This window comes from Octopus bimaculoides, chromosome 11 (genome assembly GCF_046866305.1).
Source record: "Octopus bimaculoides isolate indiv1 chromosome 11, ASM4686630v1, whole genome shotgun sequence".
Taxonomy (NCBI): domain Eukaryota; kingdom Metazoa; phylum Mollusca; class Cephalopoda; order Octopoda; family Octopodidae; genus Octopus; species Octopus bimaculoides.
Window position 1 is genome coordinate 8,280,427 of NC_142938.1, and position 22,646 is coordinate 8,303,072.

The 22,646-nt window shown below is 34.4% G+C and overlaps 1 protein-coding gene across 4 annotated transcripts; it reads right to left on the reverse strand.

Moving 5' to 3' along the window:
- Positions 1 to 342: 342 nt before the first annotated feature.
- Positions 343 to 20,952, reverse strand: LOC106880893 (battenin). Of its 4 annotated transcripts, none has more exons than XM_014931052.3 (16): positions 20,854 to 20,952; positions 15,661 to 15,744; positions 14,519 to 14,573; positions 13,612 to 13,726; positions 12,250 to 12,321; positions 11,803 to 11,882; positions 11,030 to 11,115; positions 10,098 to 10,170; positions 8,146 to 8,289; positions 7,150 to 7,226; positions 5,928 to 5,980; positions 4,069 to 4,137; positions 3,760 to 3,815; positions 2,800 to 2,893; positions 1,319 to 1,459; positions 343 to 1,013 (listed from the first exon to the last, which is right to left on the reverse strand). In XM_014931052.3, exons 2-16 carry the CDS (start codon positions 15,683 to 15,685, stop codon positions 885 to 887), a joined length of 1,269 nt encoding a protein of 422 aa, XP_014786538.1. In that variant the 5' UTR covers positions 15,686 to 15,744; positions 20,854 to 20,952; the 3' UTR covers positions 343 to 884. The 4 variants fall into 4 exon arrangements, with proteins under 4 accessions (XP_014786538.1, XP_014786536.1, XP_089215509.1 ...); XM_014931050.3 differs by lacking the exon at positions 20,854 to 20,952 and adding an exon at positions 17,896 to 18,965; XM_089359383.1 differs by lacking the exon at positions 20,854 to 20,952 and adding an exon at positions 16,453 to 18,399.
- Positions 20,953 to 22,646: the final 1,694 nt, after the last annotated feature.

Sequence of the window (22,646 nt, forward strand, 5' to 3'; positions counted from 1 at the left end):
GATCGAATAACACCATTTTGGCCACTTGTATTCATCATACTCTTTTGGTTATCGCCCAATTTTTTTCCCCACTCATTACAAAGATCTTAAAATTTTTTTAAGTCATTGGTAATATTTTCTTCCAATTAAAAGTCTGTTGTCTTTTCATTTTATCACCGTTTAGAGTCCACACTGTTGGCATTAAGAAGGGCACCAAGCTGTAAAAACCATGGCACAGCAGACATTGGAACTCAATGCAGTCCTCAACCACGTCAGTTACTGTCAAACCACCCAACACATGCCAGCATGGAACATGGATGTTAAATGATAATAATGATGATGATGATTGAACAGAAACACGTCCCAAATCTAAAAAATACATTTATTTAAATAACTAAACAAGTTGCTTTATTAAGAAACATGACTTTTATAAAAAATATTTTTTAAAAATGATATTTATTTATAACAAGATTATATAAAAAAACATATTTAAAAAATGCATGGGTGTATATTATTTAAATTATGTAAGATAACTAGGAAAATAAAGTGATATAAATATGGTTCTTAAAATATATATAAAAAGATGAAATGAGAGTATCAGCCAAGTGAATGAAAAATTAAATTATAGTTTCAAATCATGATATTGGTCTGCATATCATCTTATTATAAAACTTCACTGTCCATCTTATCTCAGTAAACCCAGAAGAAATCACAAAAACGAGAACTATTGTCACTTCTCGGCCCCATGCTTATTAATGTTAACAATGGTGTCATGATCAAATTATTCTGGATGTCTGACTTAAAAAAAAAAAATCACTCCTTGTTAGATTTGGCCCGCTTAAGAAGTGATAAAATCAAATATTAAAATTTGTCTTTATGATATTATGTTGATCATTTACTGCTGATTACATCTTGATAGGTCTTCGACAAATGCTGTTGTGAGCCGGAATTGAAATAAGCCCGGCAATGGCTATGCCCATTGAATCAGCAACACAGGTCACTCCAATACTGAACTCTAAGTATTCGGGGCTAATCTACAATGGAATATAGAGAAAATGGTTGGTTATCATTATATAATTTTGCAAAACGAGTTGAAGAACATATATATCCTTCAATAAAAAACATATAATATATAGAAAAGAGCATGATTTATTAAAATCATTTTAAAACATTCTCAGCAGATAAAACCTCAATTTGGAATATATACTGTACAGAGATTTCTTTTTTTCTATTTTTCTCAGAGTTTAAAATTTGTTGATTTGCTGATGCTGTTATTGCTGCTAACAGCAGGGAACATGTTGGGAATTAGAGATTAAAAAAATACTTTTAAATTACTTACCTCCTGTGACATTCGGTAATATGTATTAACATAAGCTAAACCACCTTGTACTCCTTCAATAAATATAACTGCAATGATGATCCAAAAGCTTTTTATATAATGAAAGAGGACTTGTGTCTGAAGAATAGCTAAAATGCCCATCTGGAAAGGAAAAAAAAAATAAATAAAAATAAAAGCAAATCAAGGAAGAACATATTTCACCTTTATGATCTACTACTGTAATACAATCCAAGGGGGTGCTGAAAAGTTCCTGGTTTGGGTAAAAGAAAATACAGGAAAATCAGTTACTTATAATTTTATCAAACATATTTCCCTCTCAGATTCACACACTTATTGTAGAGATCTTTCAGTTTTTCTAAGCCCTGTAAAAGAACTCAGAAGGCTGGGCCTCTGCCCAAGCCTTTTGTGATACCCTTAAAGCCAGGAAATTTTCAGCAACCCCTCATATTTATATATTTTCTTGATAGGCCGTTCTATATATTTTGTATTTTTATGTGCATATATATTTTTCACCTTCTATGCTTTTATATATGTATTCCTTTTATATGTTGAAGGCCATGGTAATGTTTATATCTCATCAAATCTATGGAAGCGTGGTGTATGACTCGAATTAGATGTTTGTTCTCTAATCAATGACCTTTTCTTGTCTCTATCTCAATTTCATTTGAGCACTTCTTTTTTTGCAGTCCTACAAACCCTTTTGTCTCCATAAAAAGAGGCAAAAAATTATTTCTTGTCATATATATATATATATATATATATATATATATATATATATATACATACATACATACACACACACAAACACAAGGCGATGCTGAAAAGTTCCTGGCTTTGAGTAAAAGAAAATACAGGAGGATCAATGCTCGTGAAATTAACGTGCAAGTGGCTGAGCACTCCACAGACACGTGTACGCTTAACGTAGTTCTCAGGGATATTCAGCGTGACACAGTGTGACAAAGCTGACCCTTTGAATTACAGGTACAACAGAAACAGGAAGAAAGAGTGAGAGAAAGTTGTGGTGGAAGAGTATAGCAGGGTTCGCCACCATCCCCTGCCGGAGCCTCGTGGAGCTTTTAGGTGTTTTCGCTCAATAAACACTCACAACACCCGGTCTGGGAATCGAAACCGCGATCCTATGACCGCGAGTCTGCTGCCCTAACCACTGGGCCATTGCGCCTCCGCCTATGTGTATATAATCTATAAATCAATTTGGAGAAAAATACATGAAAGACAAAATACAAAAAAAAAAAATAGAAAATAAGAAAGAGAGAATAGGAGGAAGGAGAAGAGAGAAGAAGGATGAAACATTAAAAGCAAAAACAATACAGACAAAAATCATGACAGTAGAGAATATCACTGTCTTGAGTATTTAATTTTTTGGTTCCCGATGTGAAAGGAAAGCATTACTTAAAAAGAATTACTTGAAGACGATAAATGCTGGACAGAAAAAAGTATGAAAAGGAGAATGAAATTTGTACCTGTAGTATAACAGGCAACCAAAGGAATTTCAAATGGAAAAGGTTTACAGATGAGCGGGCAATGAAAACACCAATTTGGTAATCGACTTGATACCTACAAGATATATAAACAAATAAAATAGATCAATAAATCAATACACAATAAAATTGTGAACAAAATAAGCATCACATTTGACAAAGTTATCTGAATGCTGAATGATTTAAGATTGGATTGAATCATTGTTTTGAATTAATTATCACCTGTTTCTCTCTCTCTGTCTCATTCTAACCTTTCATCATCTGACACAAGATCACCTCCTCCAACGACCCCTCCCCACTCAAAAGATTTTTCTGTCTTGCAAGGTACTTGGGTGACCCTGTCAGTGCAGGTGCCACTTAAAAAGCACCCAGTCCACACTCTAAAGTGGTTGGCATTTGGAAGGGCATCCAGCTGTAAAAACCTTGCCTGGTACTTGGTGACCCTGTCAGTGCAGGTGCCACTTAAAAAGCACCCAGTCCACACTGTAAAGTGGTTGGCATTTGGAAGGGCATCCGGCTGTAAAAACCTTGCCTGGTACTTGGTGACCCTGTCAGTGCAGGTGCCACTTAAAAAGCACAAAGTCCACTCTGCTGAGTGGTTGGTGCTAGGAAGGGCATCCAGCTGTAAAAATCCTGCCAAAACAGTCACAGAAGTCTGGTGCAGGCTTCCGCTTGGCTGGCTCCTGTCAAACCATCCCACCCATGCCAACATGGAAGGCGGAAGCTAAACAATGATGATGGTGATGATGCATTATCTTGCAGCTTTGAAATTTTGATGATGTGGTCGTTTATTTTTTGATGTGATTTGTTTGTTTATTATGGTAGTGGAGGACAAACAAAAGCACGCACACACACTATTGATTTCGAGCAAGCTCTGTCTAAAAATACACAGGATTTTGAAAGGGTATTTGAAGAGACAAAAGATCAATAAAAATTGCTCACCATCGATACTGTTCAGCAGATTTTAACCATATTTTGTTGAAATAAAGAAGTTCAAACTGTAAAGACGAAGGGGAAAAAATTAACGCAAATAATTAACTTCCATAATTACTCAGTACATATTATCACCATCAATAGGAGGCGCAATGGCCCAGTGGAGCTTTAGGTGTTTTTGCTCAATAAACACTCACAATACCCAGTCTGGGAATTGAAACCGCGATCCTATGACCGCGAGTCCGCTGCCCTAACTACTGGGCCATTGCGCCTCCATAAGTGAGAATGCAATAGAGGTAAAAAAAATTATTGTCTTACCAATGTTTGATTAATATAATACTCAGCAATATATACCAAACACAATGGTAACATATACTTTACAACTGCCTAAAAAATAGAAAAATGAAAAATATTTTAAACCTGAAGAATCCAGGCCAATATTTAACATAGAAATAGTAGCAAGAATTCCAATATGATTAAGTAATAAGCATAGGCATGGAGGTGTGCTTAGCTTTGCAGCCATGTGGTTTAGGGTTCCATTCCACTGTGTGATACCTTAACCCTTTAGCATTCAGGTTACTTTTTCAAGTGTAATGCTTATTTATTCACATCGATTTGAATTAATCATACATTATTTTGTAGCTTTGAGATTTCAGTGACACGAGTGTTTATTTTCTAGAACAATATTGTAGGGTAAGTGTGAGATGCTGGATCTGGCTAATTTAAATGCTAAAGTGTTGAGCAAATGACTTCTGCCATAGCCTCAAGCTAACCAATGTCTTGTGAGTGGGCTTGTTACATGGAAACTGTATAGAAACCTACTATGTGTGTGTGTGAGTGTGTGTGTGTGTGTGTGTGTGTTTATTTCCTCTAAGTAATATGTTTTATACTTGATGGTTTCATGTGAAGTCTCATACAAATATCATAGACAAGGTGAGCATAAAAACGATGACAATGACGAATATAGGTATAGGGTGTTCAAAGCATCTCTCTGCAGTAAGTATTTTATTGCAAAAATAAATATTCATAAGATGATATAAGACTGCAAAAGAATATATCAGACTTTACAAGACTTTCAAAAACTTTATAAGAGGTGTTGGAAGTGTCGTCCTTCATTTTCAATACATGTGAGCACCTCCTGGGCTGAATTCACTGTGGAGAGACTTTTTGAATACCTTAGATATTGTACATAGTAGGATATTCTTTTCATACATTAAGAAACACAATTGAGTTCAGCTGACCTTGGTTGTTAACTGGAGCTGGTTTACATAAACAACAAAGGGACTATATATTATACAGGTTGCTTTAAACCTGGCAGGACAACTTTTGTGATGCAGAAGTATAATTGGTTGACCTAGTCTTAGCACATTATTAATGTTTACTTTATAATACCATATCATCTTCATTGCTCAACATCTCTTTATCCATATTGACATGGGGTGGATGAATCCAGAACAGGAACTAACAAGCCACAGGACTACACTGAACCCAAATGTCTGCCTTGGTGTGGTTTCTACAGCTGGATGCCCTTCCTAATGCCAACCACTTTACAGAGGGTACTGGGTAATTTTTTCTTTTTACAAAGCATTAACACTGGTGAGGTCAACAAGTACTTGAAAGACATAAATCTTTAAATTGTTTCAGCTTTAAAGCTGTTGTCATGCTGGGGCATTTAACAAAAAAAGAAAAAAAAGAAAAACTCAACCACACCAGAATATAGTGTTGTGATTAATGATATATTCATGATGACAACAACCAGACCAGAACCCATAGTGGATTGGTCATTGCCAGGGTTAATATCAAAGAGTGGACAGGCATCAATTTTGTTAACTGACAGAGGGCAGCAGCAGAAGAAAGGAAGAGGTGGTGAAATCTGGTTGTGACATCATCAACAAATGCCCAAATGACCACATGGTCAAGGGATAGTAGGAGGAAGAGGAGGATGATATGGAAATGGAAAACTTAAAACTCACAATTTGAATGTACTTAATCTGATATTTTAGTGCCTTGAACATCTATTCGCATTTCCACAATGTTGGAATATCAAAAATATACAAGACGGTGACATTTTACACACACACACACACACACATAGATTCATCTATAGACATGGTGGACATTCAGGTTTTAAACTGCACTTTAAAAAATATTATATATAAACCAGTGAAAGATTTTACCCCAATTCTGACGAGTTTTTCTCTTGTATTAAGCATCAATCTTGGAGGTGATGCTGGAAACAGAAAGAATATTGGTGTTACCATATATATGTATATATATATGTATATATATATATATAAGCATATATTCATTTTAGTGAAGCATTGTGTGGTATTACTTTAAAGAGATTTGTTGCATCAGGCTGGAACAATGCAAGACGGTACAAAGCAAACTACAAAAGGAAAAGGAAACAGAACAAAACAAAATTGTAGGTTTTACCTTATCTGTATATATTTCAGGGATCTGTATATACATATATCATCATCCTTATTTAATGTTCAAGCTTTATGCTGGCATGGGTTGGATGGTTTATCAAGCTCCAATGGATCCAAAGATTGCATTACACTTGATAAAGGAATCTGATATATATATATATATATATATATATATATATATATATATATATATATATATGACGGGCTGTCAAGCGATGTCGGGGGGGGGGGGGACAAACACAGACACACAAACATATACATGCACACACACACACATATATATATCTATCTATATATATATACATATATATATATATATATATATATATATATATATATAAAAATAAATATATATATGCATATATACAATGGGCTTCATTCAGTTTCCGTCTACCAAATCCACTCACAAGGTTTTGGTCGTCCCGAGGCTATAGTAGAAGATACTTGCCCAAGGTGCCATGCAGTGGGAATGAACCTGGAACCATGTGGTTGGTAAGCAAGCTACTTCCCACACAGCCACTCCTGCACCGTAATTCTAATATAATTGTCCGATTTGTATCTACTGACCAAGGCCATTTGTTTTCTTATTTCTAGTCAATTATTTAACTGTCTTTTATTCAATTTAAACCAATCAACATCACATTGTGCATCCAGTTCATCTTTCTCATTTTATTCTTTTGTGAACAAACAAACAATGCCATTATATTATAGTAAGTTGTTATAAACAGTTTTTTTAACAAATAATTTAAGTTACCGTATCTGATGGCATATTCGATGCAGTCCAATTTTAGCAGTGCATATTTAGGAAAAAGTGAACCAAGGATGAAATTAGGTTATGGAAAGCTCCACCGTGCATTTAGAACCAGGGGGTGAGTTTTTGAGACATTTTATTTTGGTGGTGGGGGGGAAAAAAGTATCTCATATGCCATCATATACAGTATTTAATTAATCATTAATAATTACTTACAGTTTAATAGCATACTGTGAGAAACATCAGTACCAAGTGTTTGTAAAACTGGAGGCTTTTGCAATAGGACAAAGTAACTGGAAACAATTACAGTAAAAATACAAATTTAGTTTAATATATTTAGATTAACAATTAATATTACAATATTTGAGGGCAGTGAATCAACCAGAAACCAACAGAGTGCCAGACTGAATGCTTTTCAGTATTTAGTTGAGTTCTTCTATAATTTACATTTAATGTGTTTGACATCAACTCACCTGAAACTGCCTCTGGTTTCATGATAGAAAACCTACTTATTTTAAAGTGTTTGCATTTAAATGACAACTAACCATTGTAATTTTACATAAGAATCTTTAGTTAAATTGTGTTCCAAACATCAGATAAATTATAAATAAGTCAGTTATTTCACTAAATCACTTCTCATTTATGCTCTCAACCACATGGTTTCGGGTTCACTCCCACTGCATGGCACCTTGGGCAAGTGTCCTCTGGTATAGGCTTGGGATGACCAAAGCCTTGTGATTGAGCAGAAGTTCTCATTGTGTGTGTGTGTGTGTGCATGTGTGAGAAAGTGCTTGTGCTCTCCTAACAGAGAGGAGGGGAGTGAATTTCTTTAGAAACATGGTAACAGAAGGGTTAAACCCAATCGGGATTTACTTTGCCTTTAATCCTCCTGTGGTCAATAATAAAAAAAATCAATAGTATAGTCAATGCATTGTAAACCTTCTCAGCCATTACTGAATGTGAATAAATAGTGTAAATGCAATTATCGATAATTCAACTTATCCTTGCTCATCACTCACTCACTCACTTCTCACACTCAACCACACAGCCACACGCAATTATGGGACAACAATGATTATAACAAGACATGCATTTGCTTCTTGACTTCATAGGTTTTTCTATCAGTAATAAAGGATTATTTTTAATGTTAACCGGAATTAAAATGTGATCTCTAGACAGGAATGAAATATACAAGAGGAAAGACAGACTTACCTGAATGCAAAAATGGCAGGAATGATGAGCATGACCAGTATTGTGTGACGAGGAGAAAGATTAAGCATGGTGAGTCCTGCATAAGAAAGAGCACCAAAAATACCAGCCCCTCCAGTTCCAGAGGACCATGTTGAGACAACATTTCTGGAAAGCATAAATGAAATAAGAAAAATATTGGTGCATTAAATGTAACAGCTATGACAATTAAAATTTGAACGGAAAACAAAAAGAAATTTAAATGTTATAAAATGAGATTTTTCTTAAAGATAGATGTTGAATTATGCTTAAGCTATAACCAATACCATTATCATCAACTGAATGTTCACTTTTCCATGCTCGGATGGGTTGGACAGAGTTTATTGAAACATATTTTCCACAACTGGATGCTCTTCCTGCTGCCAACCTTTACCTGCTTCCAAGCAAGGTAATATTTCTCCATGGTTAGACATGTTTTCACAGAATATTGGAAATGAATGACATTCATTTACAATGATCATGTGATGTTAAGACAAGGAGACACACACACAAAATGGGCTTTTTTAAAAAAAGTTTCTGTCTACCAAATCCACTCACAAAGCTTTGGTTGGCATTGAGCTATAATAGAAGACAGTTGCTCAATGTGCCATGCAGTGGAACCGAACCCTAAACCCATGTGTTTGGGAAGCAAACTTCTTAACCACACAGCCACATCTGCACCTGGTAAATACTGAAATCTGATACATGGGAGACAGTTGGGGCATGGTTGATAAGGGTACTGAAACTGTGCATTAGAAATGAATGCATTTATGTGGAAAACCAAAAAATATGCATATATGTAGAAATCAAATAATCAGAGATGAGACCAGTGGTTCTCAACTGGGGTCCATATATTATTTTTGGGGGTCCACACAACAAAAATAATAAATTGGGGATCCACAATAGTATTTTAAGGGCCCCTGAAAAAACTTTGCTTTAGTTGTATGTATTGGTATGTATTGCAAGAAACAACTGGGTTTCTTTCTCTAACATTTTACTTTGTTCAACTTACACAAGTTAATGTGTGAAGAACAAAATAGGAATTTTGAAAGGAGTTTCTATGAAACTAGTGTTTAAAAATTGAATAACTATGGGGTCCAACAGAATAAAATGATAATCAAAGGGGTCCATAGATACAAAATGGTTGAAGACCCCTGTGTTAGACCAGCCAAAATGTAAGTTTGACAGGGACTGAAAAAAAAAAGCGGGGGTAATAGTCTGGAAAACTTACACTACTCTTGGATTGAATGGGAATCCAGTTGGTATGTGTTGACAGTTTGACAGGAGTTGTAAGGACTGGGAGTCACACCAGGTTCCATTGTCTGTTCTGGTTTGGTTTCTACAGGTAGATGCTCTTCCAACCACCAACCACTTTACAGAATGTACTGGGTACTATTTACATGGCACTAGCACTGACAGGGTTGTCAAGTATTTTGCAAGGTAAAAACCCTTCAGCTGGGAGTGGGGAATAGTATTGAAGCGGGGTGGCTTTGTGCCAGTTGATGAGAGATTAAAGGTATAGAGGGGCAGGGATAATTGATTCAATCATTTTAATAAGCATCACTAAAGCATTATCTTTACCTTGGTAACAATCGATAACAGTCTACCTAAGTTAGCTATTGGCACAGTACCTTATTGCATGATCTAGTCAGTTAAGAGAATGACTGATAAAACCCTTTCACATTTTGGTATTTTCAGCGACTCATTAGACCTTCCTGGAAATCCTCTTTGGAATTGTAATTTCAACTGTTTTGCATGCTAATTCTTCAAATCAGTTGTAAAAAACAAAAAATCTTCCTAGAACTTCAATTGGATTATAAACTCTATATTTTATTTATACTATGTGTTGAACAACTTCTCCTAATGACAATTCCATACCTCTTTCTTTTTTCTCTCATTCTCCAATGAGCACAGAATCAGATTTGATGGATACTTACTTGTGAAAAAATGAAGTTAAACTCAGGAATGTAACTTCTCCTAATCCAGAGCTAAAGCTGGCAAAACAAACACCTGTCCAAAAATAAATATAAAATTAAATAGTAGCCACTGTCCTATTATTATACAAAGATTGTTTTTGAGTTTCATACTCTTGTATTGTACAAACAAATTTGAAACAACTCTGAAGAATTCTTTCAAGCTTCTAAAGCACATTTAATAGCGAAGCCTGACAGTACAATCTCTAAAGGAAAAACTGTGGCACGTGCCTGCTGGAAATGTATACTTGATGTGAAGAAATCAGCTTTGAGATGAATATAAATGCATACAAGAGTTATACAAAATGTCAGTTTATATTGCGCATATTTTTCAAAATTCACTTTGTCCATAAACATTAGGCCATTACAATTTTATAATTTTTTTCCTTGAAGGATAGTAAAGAAAGATACCCTTGATAGTACGGTGCATTAAATACACGGCTACAACTAATTAATATATATATATATACATATATATAGGAAAATGAAAAATAAGGCAGAATGCTAAACTGGAAGCATATTTTAATAAAGATTTCTAACCGGCTTTCATTGCAAAGCAAATTTTCAAGAAGAAGGAGAATGAAAATGTTTTTTACAAAGAAGTACAAAATGAAGAAAATAATATATAAAAAAATAAATATACCAATACATTATATTGTCTTTGAGCTTTTGAAGTTCAATGGTAATTCATGTATATAATGGTTGGAAAAATAAGGATGCATGAGAATTGAGAGTTGTGTTAGGTTTAAAAAAAGGGTTAAAAGTTTGTGTTAAGTAGGAAGTGTGGTGTCAAAACAGGAACTTCCTGTTTTGACACCACACTTGAATAATACGACCGAATATACTTGTAAATATGCCATCAAGAATAATTAAAAAAAAAAAAAATCAATAATTACCAATAATACTGAAGATGACATTTGAAGCTGCTGAAACTAATATGAAACTGAGAGTAGTTGTAGCGATGATTATTGTCACCTTTAAGCTGAAATAGTATTAAAAAAAAAAAAAAAAAAGAATAAATTAAATGTACTTGTTAATTAATATGTAAATGAGGTGGCAAGCTGGCAGAAATGTAAGCATGCCGGTGAAATACTTAGTTTGCCTTTTAGCAGTTCAGCAAAAGAGATCGATAGAATAAATACCAGGCTTAAAACATAAGTACTAGAGTCAATTCATTTGACATAAAATTTCAAGGCAGTGCCCCAGCATGGCCGCAGTCTAATGACAGAAACAAGAAAAAGATATATATATATATATATATATATATACACACACACACATACATATTTGTGTCTTTGTGTGCGTCTACTGCTTCACAACTAGTGTTGGTTTGTTTACATCTATGTAATTTAGCAGTTTGGCAAAATTGATCAATAAGTACTGTGGTTGATTTGTTTGATTAAAACCTGTCAAAGCAGTGCTCCAGCATGACTGCTGTCCAATGACTGAAACAAGTAAAAGGTAAATTTTCCTTCACATTTTGATTCTAAGTCTTGCTCTTTTATCAGGTTTGTAAGGAACTCTACAAAAGCACCCAATAAAAAGAAAACTGAATTATGACTGATTTACTGAACAGAGCAACAAATTAGTAACATGCTGTTTCAATTAACTGTGAGACAGAAATACATGAATACTTGATACCGAAGAAAATAGTAAGAGAATAACTTACTTGTAAGATAGTTTCTGGATGTAGAGTGGTGAGGATAATTTTATCAATAGTGCCGGAAGAATATCAGCAAGCAGGATAGCCTACGTAAATAAAAGAAATATAGATGTCACCATGAATTTCCTATCCCTTACAGATCTGTGATTGTCAGGCTGTTCAGATGGCTTTGTACATTCTATTCTTTTTTACTCTAGGCACAAGGCCAGGAATTTTTGGGGAGGGGGCTAGTCGATTAGATCAACCCCAGTATGCAACTGGTACTCACAAACAAGTGAGAGATGGGGACAGTAAGGGCATCCAGCCATAGAAAATCTACCTCTATGAAATCTGTCTGACCCATGCACATGATGATGATGATGATGATGATGGACATCACGTTGAAAAAATGGACATGATGATGATGATGATAATGGATTGGTAATAAAAATTTGAGAAAATGAAATGACTTACGCCAGTTCCAATTTCATTACAAATCAGATATTTGGAACCAGAATCTGCGGTGGTGTTGCCAAATGTACTAGACTTGAAATACAGAAAGAAAAGAAATTAAAGAATAAGATAATTGTTTATCCTACTAACTGAAATTGTAATTAAAGACACATGATTTATATATATATATATATATATATATATATATATATATATATACATACATATTGTGTGTGTGTGTGTGTGTGCATATGAATTAATAGGTTGGTTTTATGTTGAGTTATAAGAAAAGTAATTTAACATTAAACTGAAGAATTACGCCATACTTTTTACTACACTTTGACAATTTTTGATATCTTTGCATCTGAAGCAGTTGGAGATATGATAGTTTGACCAAAAGAACTAGCTATTGCAAGCAAAATTAAATATTGAAAAAATGCATTTGGCCAAATTTGAACATACAACAGTTTAACATAATAGCAACTATATATATATGTGTGTGTGTATTTAGAATTATCAACAAAAAAATTGAAACCAATATTTTTCAAAAGTTTAATTCTTTAGCATTTAAACTGGCCATATCCAGTCCAAATATTCTACCTGTTTTATGTTCAAACCAGTTAGATCCAGCATCTCAGACCAACCCGAGAATGTCATTTTAAAAATAAACGATCTCATCACTAAAGTCTCAATGTTACAAGGCGATTCATTCAAAATAGTGTGAATAAATAAACATTATATTATACAAAGTAATCTGAATGCCAAAGAGTTAAAATATGGAAGAAAAGAAAAAACATTGTTAGAACAGATCCCAACATTTAAAGGAGAATGGAAGATAAAGTTTGGAAAAACTTGGTCCAGGATAGTAAAACAAAAATTTAGTATGGTTGAAAAATGTTAACTTGTTCAGAAAATAAAAGTTTGCCTTACACACACACACACACACACACCTATTTATTTATGGGGGGGTACTGATAAGTTCCTGGCTTTAAGGGTATCACAAAAGGCCTGGTTGGAGGCCCAACCTTCTGAGTTTTTTTTACAGGGCTTAGAAAAACTGGACTGCTGCAATAAGTGTGTGAATCTGAGAAGGGAACATGTTGAATAAAATCATAATTAACTTTTCCACCTGTGTTTCTTTGTTTAACATACATTTCTTACCAAACTGGCATGAGTTTGACAGGGGAACACAGGGGGTGTATTTGAAGCAGGATTTAATGGTTGGATGCTTTTCATGTCACTAATCCTTATTTGAAAAAAATGTGAGGATTTTCTTATATATATTCCACAGGTTTTAGACAATGGAGAGCAACGAGTCATACACATGCATACACACGTGCACATGCACACACACACAGAGGCAGAAAAATGTGCTATACTAACATTATTTTGGAATGTATCAGACTGGTTTTGTTTCTTATTTTCCTCTTCTTTCAGAATATCATGTGCAGCACTTAACATTATCACATAGGCAAAGTTATTGCATAACCCAAATATCCTGGAAAGAAATAAAATATGAAATTACATTAGACAAACAACTGGCACCAAAAAATGGTAAAGTTTAGATTAAATGAATGGGAGGGCAGTAGCAAAAATAAAATCATCTTAAACTATCTCAATATCATTATTGTTATTATTTTTATTAAGGCTGCGACCTGGCAGAATAGTTACAGCACAGCAGACAAAATATTAGGTTGTCCGGAAAGTTTGTGCCGATTTTTAAAGGAAAGAAAAAGGTCAATAGATACTTGCCATTACATTTTTAATCAACCAAATATGAACCATTTTGTTGCACAATGCGTCTCCATCTTTCCTTTAACTTGAAAATACCTTCTTCCCAGAAATGAAGTGGCTTCATGGCAAATAAGTTGAAAGGTAAGCTACTATAAATTGGAACAAACTTTCCGGACAACCCAATACTTTGTGGTATTTCTTCCAGGAGTGGCTGCGTGGTAAGTAGCTTGCTTACAAATCATATGGTTCCGGGTTCAGTCCCATTGCATGGCACCTTGGGCAAGTGTCTTCTACTATAGCCTCGGGCCGACCAAAGCCTTGTGAGTGGATTTGGTAGACGGAAACTGAAAGAAGCCTGTCGTATATATATATATATATATATATATATATATATATTGGAAGGTTTATATATATATATATATATATATATATATGTAAGTATGTGTGTATATGCTTGTGTATCTGTGTTTGTCCCCCCAACATCGCTTGACAACTGATGCTGGTGTGTTTACGTCCCCGAGAGTTTGATGATAGGAAGAAATTGGCAGTTGCTTACCAAAAAGCTAAGAGATTTCTTTTATTTTCCTTCTCTTCATGCTTCATAGAATCCACTGAAGTAAAAGAAATATGTCATCAGAAAAATAAGGATATTAACACAACCTCACATGCATGCATGCACAGAAATATACACATACAGATAAATATACACTTAAAGAATGAAAGAGAAGGAAAATATGAGAAACCATGCAGCTCTTCTACAAGAACCTGGTCTGTCCCCCACTCACCCACAATTCTCTCATACTCTCATGTCCCCTAGCATAAAACTGATCTTCCTCTCTCTCAGGGTTTGTGATTTTGCAAGTTGCATATAGCAACCTCAGTAATGGGGTGGCACAAAAAATGCACCCTGTACTTGTTGTAATGTGGTTGGTATAAAGAAGGGCATCCAGCCATAGAAACTATGCCAAAGCAGACATTGAAGTATGATGCAGTTCTTGGTCTCAGTGGATCCTGTCAAATTGTCTGACCCATATCAATAAAGAACATAAGTAAAAAGTAAAGTAAAATTGCCTTCTCGAATCACGCCGACTCACAAGGGCCGTTTTCATGGTTTCCATCGTATATAAATTCCCCACCTGAATGGGACGGTGGTCCATCACAGGGCTATTCATTTTTTTTACCAGTTGAGTGAAGTGGATCAACATGAAATGAAGTGTTTTGCTCAAGAACACAATGCGTTGCCTGGTCCAGGAATTGAAACCACAATCATACGATCATAAGTAACCCATTTAGCTATGCGCCTCCATGCCAGAATAGAACATCATCATCATCGTCTAACGTCCGCTTTCCATGCTAGCATGGGTTGGACGATTTGACTGAGGACTGGCGAACCAGATGGCTACACCAGGCTCCAATCTGATTTGGCAGAGTTTCTACAGCTGGATGCCCTTCCTAACACCAACCACTCAGAGAGTGTAGTGGGTGCTTTTACGTGCCACCGGCACGAAGGCCAGTCCAGCAGTACTGGCAACGGCCATGCTTAAAATGGTGTATTTTATGTGCCACCTGCACAGGAGCCAGTCCAGCGGTACTGGCAATGATCTCGCTCGAATGTCTTTTCACGTGCCACTGGCACAAGTGCCAGGAAGGCGGGACCCAGTGAGTAATGAAGAGGTTAGTATTAAAATTGTGGCTTACAGGAACACTGTGAATTGTTTTGCATTGTACCAGAGGAATGTTCAGAAGGAAGCAAGTAGGTAGAATCTTCAGCATTCACTTGATCTAAAAAATAAAGAAGATTAAAAAAAAAAATGGTAAAAAGTGCATACAACTATTTCTCCTCAAAAAAAAACATGACTGGTAAGGATAGAGGCATTGGTGTTAGGAAGGGCATCCAGCCATAGAAACCATGCCACAACAGATAGTTGGAGTCTGGACACCTCCCTGCTAACAGCTCCATGTCAAACTGTTCAACCCATGCCAGCATGGTAAGCGGACTTTAAACAATCATCAATGATGATGATGCTTTGACTTTCTATTTAATTGTTAGAGAAAGAACTGCATTTGTCTATTGTGTTTGGCTTGTGAAAGAGCGGAGTCAAAGTAGATTTTTTCTTAAAAAATCCCCCTTTTATTGGGGAAATCTGACACATCCACTCAAAATTTTGTTGCCCTTAACTGCAGAACACTGTGTTTTAAGATGAGCTCTAAACTGGTCCCACATCATATTTGTGGGTTTCTTTAATCTTTTAGCATTCAGATTACTTTATCAAATGTAATGCTTATTTATTCACCTTGTTTTGAATTAATCATGTATTATCTCATAGCTTTCAGATTTCAATGATGTAATTGCTTATTTTAAGAATAATATTGTAGGATAGGTATGAGTGGCTGGATCTAGTCAGTTTAAATGTAAAATAGGCAGAATATTTTAGGCCAGATATGGTCAGTTTAAATGCTGAAGGATTAAAAGTGCTCCAAGACATTTACCCCAGATTTCTCACCCATAAACCAATGTCATTTCCATCTGTTTAGACTTTAGGCTGGTAGTGTGTACCAACTCCAGAAGGAAATTTTCACTCTTTGGAACTGTTTTTCTTTTAACAATAATCATGATTTAGTTTGGTTCCATCAGCCAAACAAAAAATCGGTATCATGTTTTTTTTTTTGCCTTGTTGCTCTTCCATAGTAATACTATATATTTTATTCAGTGTTCTGTTCCTTGACATGTCATCGGAAAAACAACAAAAACACAAATATGCATCCCATATATGTCTTGAATTTGACACAGTTCAAAGTCATACTACTTCCTCAGTTTTATTACAAAGCAATGAAACTGCACAATCATTTCGTCTACATCAGAAGGAAGCTTTTATGAAATATTTGTTTTCTGTCTTACAGATAAAGAATGTCTCCTGAAGAATCTTTGGCACCATCCATTTGAAAACTTGAAAGATTGACTAATTCCATATTTCTCATCTTTTGACATTTTCTTTGCTTGTAACTTGACATCCGATGTTGTTACAATATGTCCATCGTTTCTCTTTTCTTCCACCCATTCAACCAATTCTTTCTCCAGTTCTGGATAGTGAGCTTGCTTCCCCCTTAGACATTGTTTCTTGCTAGGCATTTTTTCCAATTGGATTTTGTTCTTCCTCCATAACCTGATATTGCTCTCAACAACACCAAATTTCCTACAGGCTGCGCAGTTGTTGTTCTTTTCGGCAAATTCTACGGCTTTAAGTTTAAATTTCGCACTGTAAGCAATACGCCTGCTTTTCACATCCATACTTTTATTATAATGGTGTTTACCGAAATTTTTTTCACTATTAGCGTAAGTTTAAACCGTATTTTTATTTTATAATTATAGAAACACTTTTAAACAAATGCATATACACACACCATCAGGGACTCGCGTTAATGGAATCAACAATTATTATTGGATATATTTACTCAAGACACAAGCAATAAGAACACATTCATCGTGAGATTCCATGGAGCTACTACATTCAGTATATTCGTTTTTAGATTTGTAGCTGCATTTATATTTTACACTCAAGTGTATTGCAACCCCCGAATTTTCATCTTGATGTTTTTTTTCAAATGAAAGTTTTCGCATTATATACGAGTAAATGTGTGTGTGTGTGTAGAAAAGCTCGGTCGAATGACAAACTTCATAAATATTGAAATAAAAGGATAACTTGAGCTAAATAGTGGATAATCTTTTCTAATCACGGAAAGTTAACGAAAAGGTGTTGAAAATCACCGCAAAATATAAAATAACAAAAAGGTAAAAAAATAACGGAAACCATACAATAACAACTAGAATTCATGTGACAGTTTAACGCTTTAAACAGTGTCAAGAAAGTAACTTATTTAAAGTTTTCCAGTTGGGTAAGTCTCACTCGAATCCTTCAAACTTATATAACTTACCGTCCATATCTTCTTCAGTGGACAACTGTGAAAAACTGACAGAAGTACTTTTACGGTTTTTTATGTTATCCATTTTCTCCACAAAATGTTTTGTTGATGAAATAAAAACAGTGATAAAGAATATATTCCTCGCTTATGAACGGAACAAAATTTTAGGGAAAGTTAAAAAAAAAAAATTTTGGCGTGAAGAAAAGAAGTCCAGTATAACGGGCAGACCTTTCGGTGGAGAGAGTCATTTAATAAATTTTAACAATTAATATATAAATATATAAAGTTGTCGCTGTTCAGTCGGTCCAGGTCATCTTTGATCGATCGAACCTATGATCAAAATATACCAGCCATGGCCATACAGTCTTTGCAAGGGTATGTATGACTACCATAACTAATGTGTTCTTTTCTTAAGACACTCGGGTCGGTTTGTGGAAGATTTTGCTGTTATAATCACCGAATGGAGCTACCTCTACAAGGTTCACTTGGTTAATGTTGTGATTTAAAGATCTTTAAATAACTTCGTTATCACGTGATTGGTGAGTGCTCTCCCTTGCTGTATAGTATTCGCTTAAGGGAGAGCACTCGCACGTTGTGTAATATTTGCATTGCAGACGCAAGACCAGAAGTTTAATGGAGCAAGGGACTTGTTGATTAAATCGGCTTCGGTGCTCACCCGGCACTTATTTTATCGGTTCCGAAAAGACGAAGGACAAAGTCGGAGGAATCTGAACTCAGAATGTTAAGTCGGAAGAAATGTCATTAAGCATTCTGTCCGGCTTTCTAACGATTCTGCTAGGGCATACCTACACAATTGTGCCCAGTCTCCGAACTTGTGAATGAAATTTTCTACAAATACCTTTTGAGTGGTGTATATTCAAGTTATATGTGAATTTGTTGTAAGAAAATTTTTCGATCAGAGTGAAAAGGAGTTTCAGATAAAGATTGGTGGGCGCGCCCAAATACATACTGAAACATCACAATTTTTTTTCGAAATTTCAAGTTTCATATTGTAGACATATACGTGATGTGTCCGCCAATTTCTTTGTTTTTTTTTTTTCTAGATTAAATTCCGACATAATCTGAAAAGTATTGAAAAGTTTTGAAAATTCCATTAAAAGACACTAATTTTACTTAAAATGACAAGGAAACAAACGGAGGGGGCACATTTGTATAGATATGCCGAATATCGTAATATTAATGGATACCAGACCTTTGGAAGCTTGATTTAAGTAATGAGTTGTAAATATGGACTAAGCATCGCATAATAAGCAACAAGGATATCCAAAGTTAATGCAGTACGATTGTTTCATGCGACTCCATTTATTTAAGCAATGTAAACATTACATCAAATGTAAAATGCAGAGTAATCCTCAGCTGCACAAAGATATAGAAATTTATTGAAATTTCCTTTCAACAGAAGGACATATTTTTGTAACTACATTTAAACTCTCCAGGTAGAAAGGAAAAATACAAAAAACCATTTTGACTAAGCCAGACCATACAGGCTAGTAATTAATTCTAAGCAGATTCTTAAATAAATAGAGTCGCATTAACTTTGGATATCCTTGTTGCTTATTTTGATTTTATATATATATGTCTATATATATACATATATATCAGATTGGAGCCTGGTACAGTCTCTTGGCTTGCCAGTCCTCAGTCAAGCCGTCCAACCCATGCCAGCTTGGAAAGCAGACGTTAAATGATGATGATCATCATCATGATAAATATATATCATTGTATTGACATGACTATTAGATGTTGTTATACATCTCTGGTCACAATGCACTTCCTCATTTGTTGTAGCTTCTGAATGATGCCACTCCACTTGCAAAGCATGCAGGCCAACACTCTCCTTGAGTGAAACACCAGTCCATCATCGGGTTACCCATTTACACATGCACTCACGCACGCACACACACACACACAAAGTAGGGGACTTTGAAGGAAAGAGAAAGAAAAGAAATCAATCCTAAAATTAAACACTGAAACTGTAATAAACACGGAAGCCGTAATAAAGTTTACGGCCAGCTTCTTCACTTACTTTGCTAATGAGTGAGTCTCTACAACAGAGGCAGGCAACAAATAAGCCACCGAGGCCGTCTCTGTGAACCTAAGACTTTTCCTAAAATATTTTCAAATTCAATCTATTTGCAATTCATTAAGTAGGTGATAACTTTTTCATAGTCATACGTGTCATGAATTGTTCAATTTGTGTTTATGTAAGCATAGCCAAAGGAGGAATGAAGTGAGGGTATTCTGGAGTATTTTTATATATAATTATGATAGAATACACATGTGAGCCATGGTCACATGTGAAAAAAAAAATCACAAAAAGAAGTTCATGATAGCTGCCTTACAGTATAGAGTAGTGGTTCTCAACCATTTTTTAATCTACTCTTTTACGTGTTTCAGTCATTTAACTGCGGCCATGCTGGAGCACTACCTTTAGTCGAGCAAATTGACCCAAGAACTTATTCTTTGTAAGCCTAGTACTTATTCTATCAGTCTCTTTTACTGAACCGCTTTGATAAATATTTTATTCTAGTCTACAGAACAAATTTTTGTAAACAGATTCTCCTTAAAACCCCACCTTTCTTCATAACTGATATTGTGTCTAGTAAAATGTAACCCTGTGACATATTCCAAAGGAACTGGTATGGGATCTTTAGGAATCAGGTGCTGAGAAATTAGAATTGGATTGTATACAAACATACACCGAAGAACTAACATGCTTAGAGAAAGAAGGAGAGAGAGAGAGCATGGAAGATTTTCTGGCCCACTTAGTAACAAATTAGATAAATAAGAAAGTAGTAGACAACTGAACGAAACTAGAAACCGACATATTAACTTTCAGGTTTACAGAAATACAGTCAAATGTTCTGAAATGAGAGTAATTATGTGAGTTATATAAACTACGGTGGAAGTAAGAAAACACAGCAGAAAGCTAGAAAAATGTTAAAATACCATTGAGATCTTGTGCAACAATTTCTTTAAGTAATAACCCTTAATATATTATTTCGCAACATGTTAGGTTGTTAACCTTCATTAATACATGTACTTATCACTAAACACATGACCAAAGGTTGACTTTAAAAAAATAGATAAAAGCTACACCTATATGTGTGTGTTTGTGTGTGTGTATGTAGGTTTATATATATATATATTTATTTATTTATTTATTTATGTGTTTCAGCCAAGTTGCTGCGGTCATGCTGGTGCACCATATATATATATATATATATATATATATATATATATATATATATATATATATATATATATATATATATATATATATATATATATATATATATATATATATATATATATATATATATATATATATATATATATATATATATATATATATATATATATATATATATATATATATATATATATATATATATATATATATATATATATATATATATATATATATATATATATATATATATATATATATATATATATATATATATATATATATATATATATATATATATATATATATATATATATATATATATATATATATATATATATATATATATATATATATATATATATATATATATATATATATATATATATATATATATATATAGGTGCAGAAGTGGCTGTGTGGTTAGAAGCTTGCTCTCTAACTATATGGTTCTGGGTTCAGTCCCACTGCATGGCACCTTGGGCATGTGTCTTCCACTATAGCCTTAGGCTAATCAAAGCTTTGTGAGTGGATTTGGTAGATGGTAACTGAAAGAAGCCTGCCGTATATTTATATATACACATATACAATATATATGAATAAGTGCTAGGCTTACACTGGCATGTGAAAAATTAGATAAATAAGAAGGTAGTAGACAACTCAACGAAACTAGAAAAGTGACATACTAGCTTTCAGGTTTACACAAATAATTTGGCAGATGCTGGATTAAACATAATTTGGAGAAATCTGTTAACTTAGTGATTCCCAAAGTGGGTGGTTATTGCCCCACTGGGGGCAGTGGAAAGTTTCTAAGGGGTGTTGAAGAAAAGCGATAATGGGGTAGTGATTCATGTAAAAACAACAAAATAATGGGTTCATTAGGTTAAGTTTTATTTGTGGAATACAGTTGCTTTGAATTTGCTTCAGAAAAAGGTCTATGTTTGTGATGGTTACTCGGGGTGGGGACGCTAGGAATGTGGCCTGAGTATCAAGGAGACGGCAGCCTGATAAAGTTTGGGAACCACTGTTTTAACTATATGTCTGTAGAGAGTAGTGTCATGAAGTGTATGAGAGAGAAAGAAAAGCAGGAATGGTTCATCACAGTGAATTAAGATTAGTTTTCTGTAACTGAAATCATGCAAAAATAATCTATAATGATTAAGCAGAAACCAAGTACTTGAGTAGTTTTTCAGTATGGAGCATTATTTTTTTCAACTGTTGATTTTGATTAATCCATACAACTTACGTTTTTGTATGGAATTTTCACTGCCCCTGAATAAACTTAATATTGAACAGCAAGAAAAAATATATCTCTATGTATGTATATATGTCCATGTATACAATTAATCAAAGGACATACTAAGTGTGTCTAAGCCAAAACACTTATTTAAATTATTTTGACTGTTACTTCTAGCAGGCAGACATACTTAGTAAGTATATCCTTTGATTAATTTTATTCCTTCAGCTATGCCTTTTGGGCCTGTAATTGCCTATATTATTGATTCTGTTCTTATCATTTTTAATTGTTACACTAGATAATAATAGAATCAAT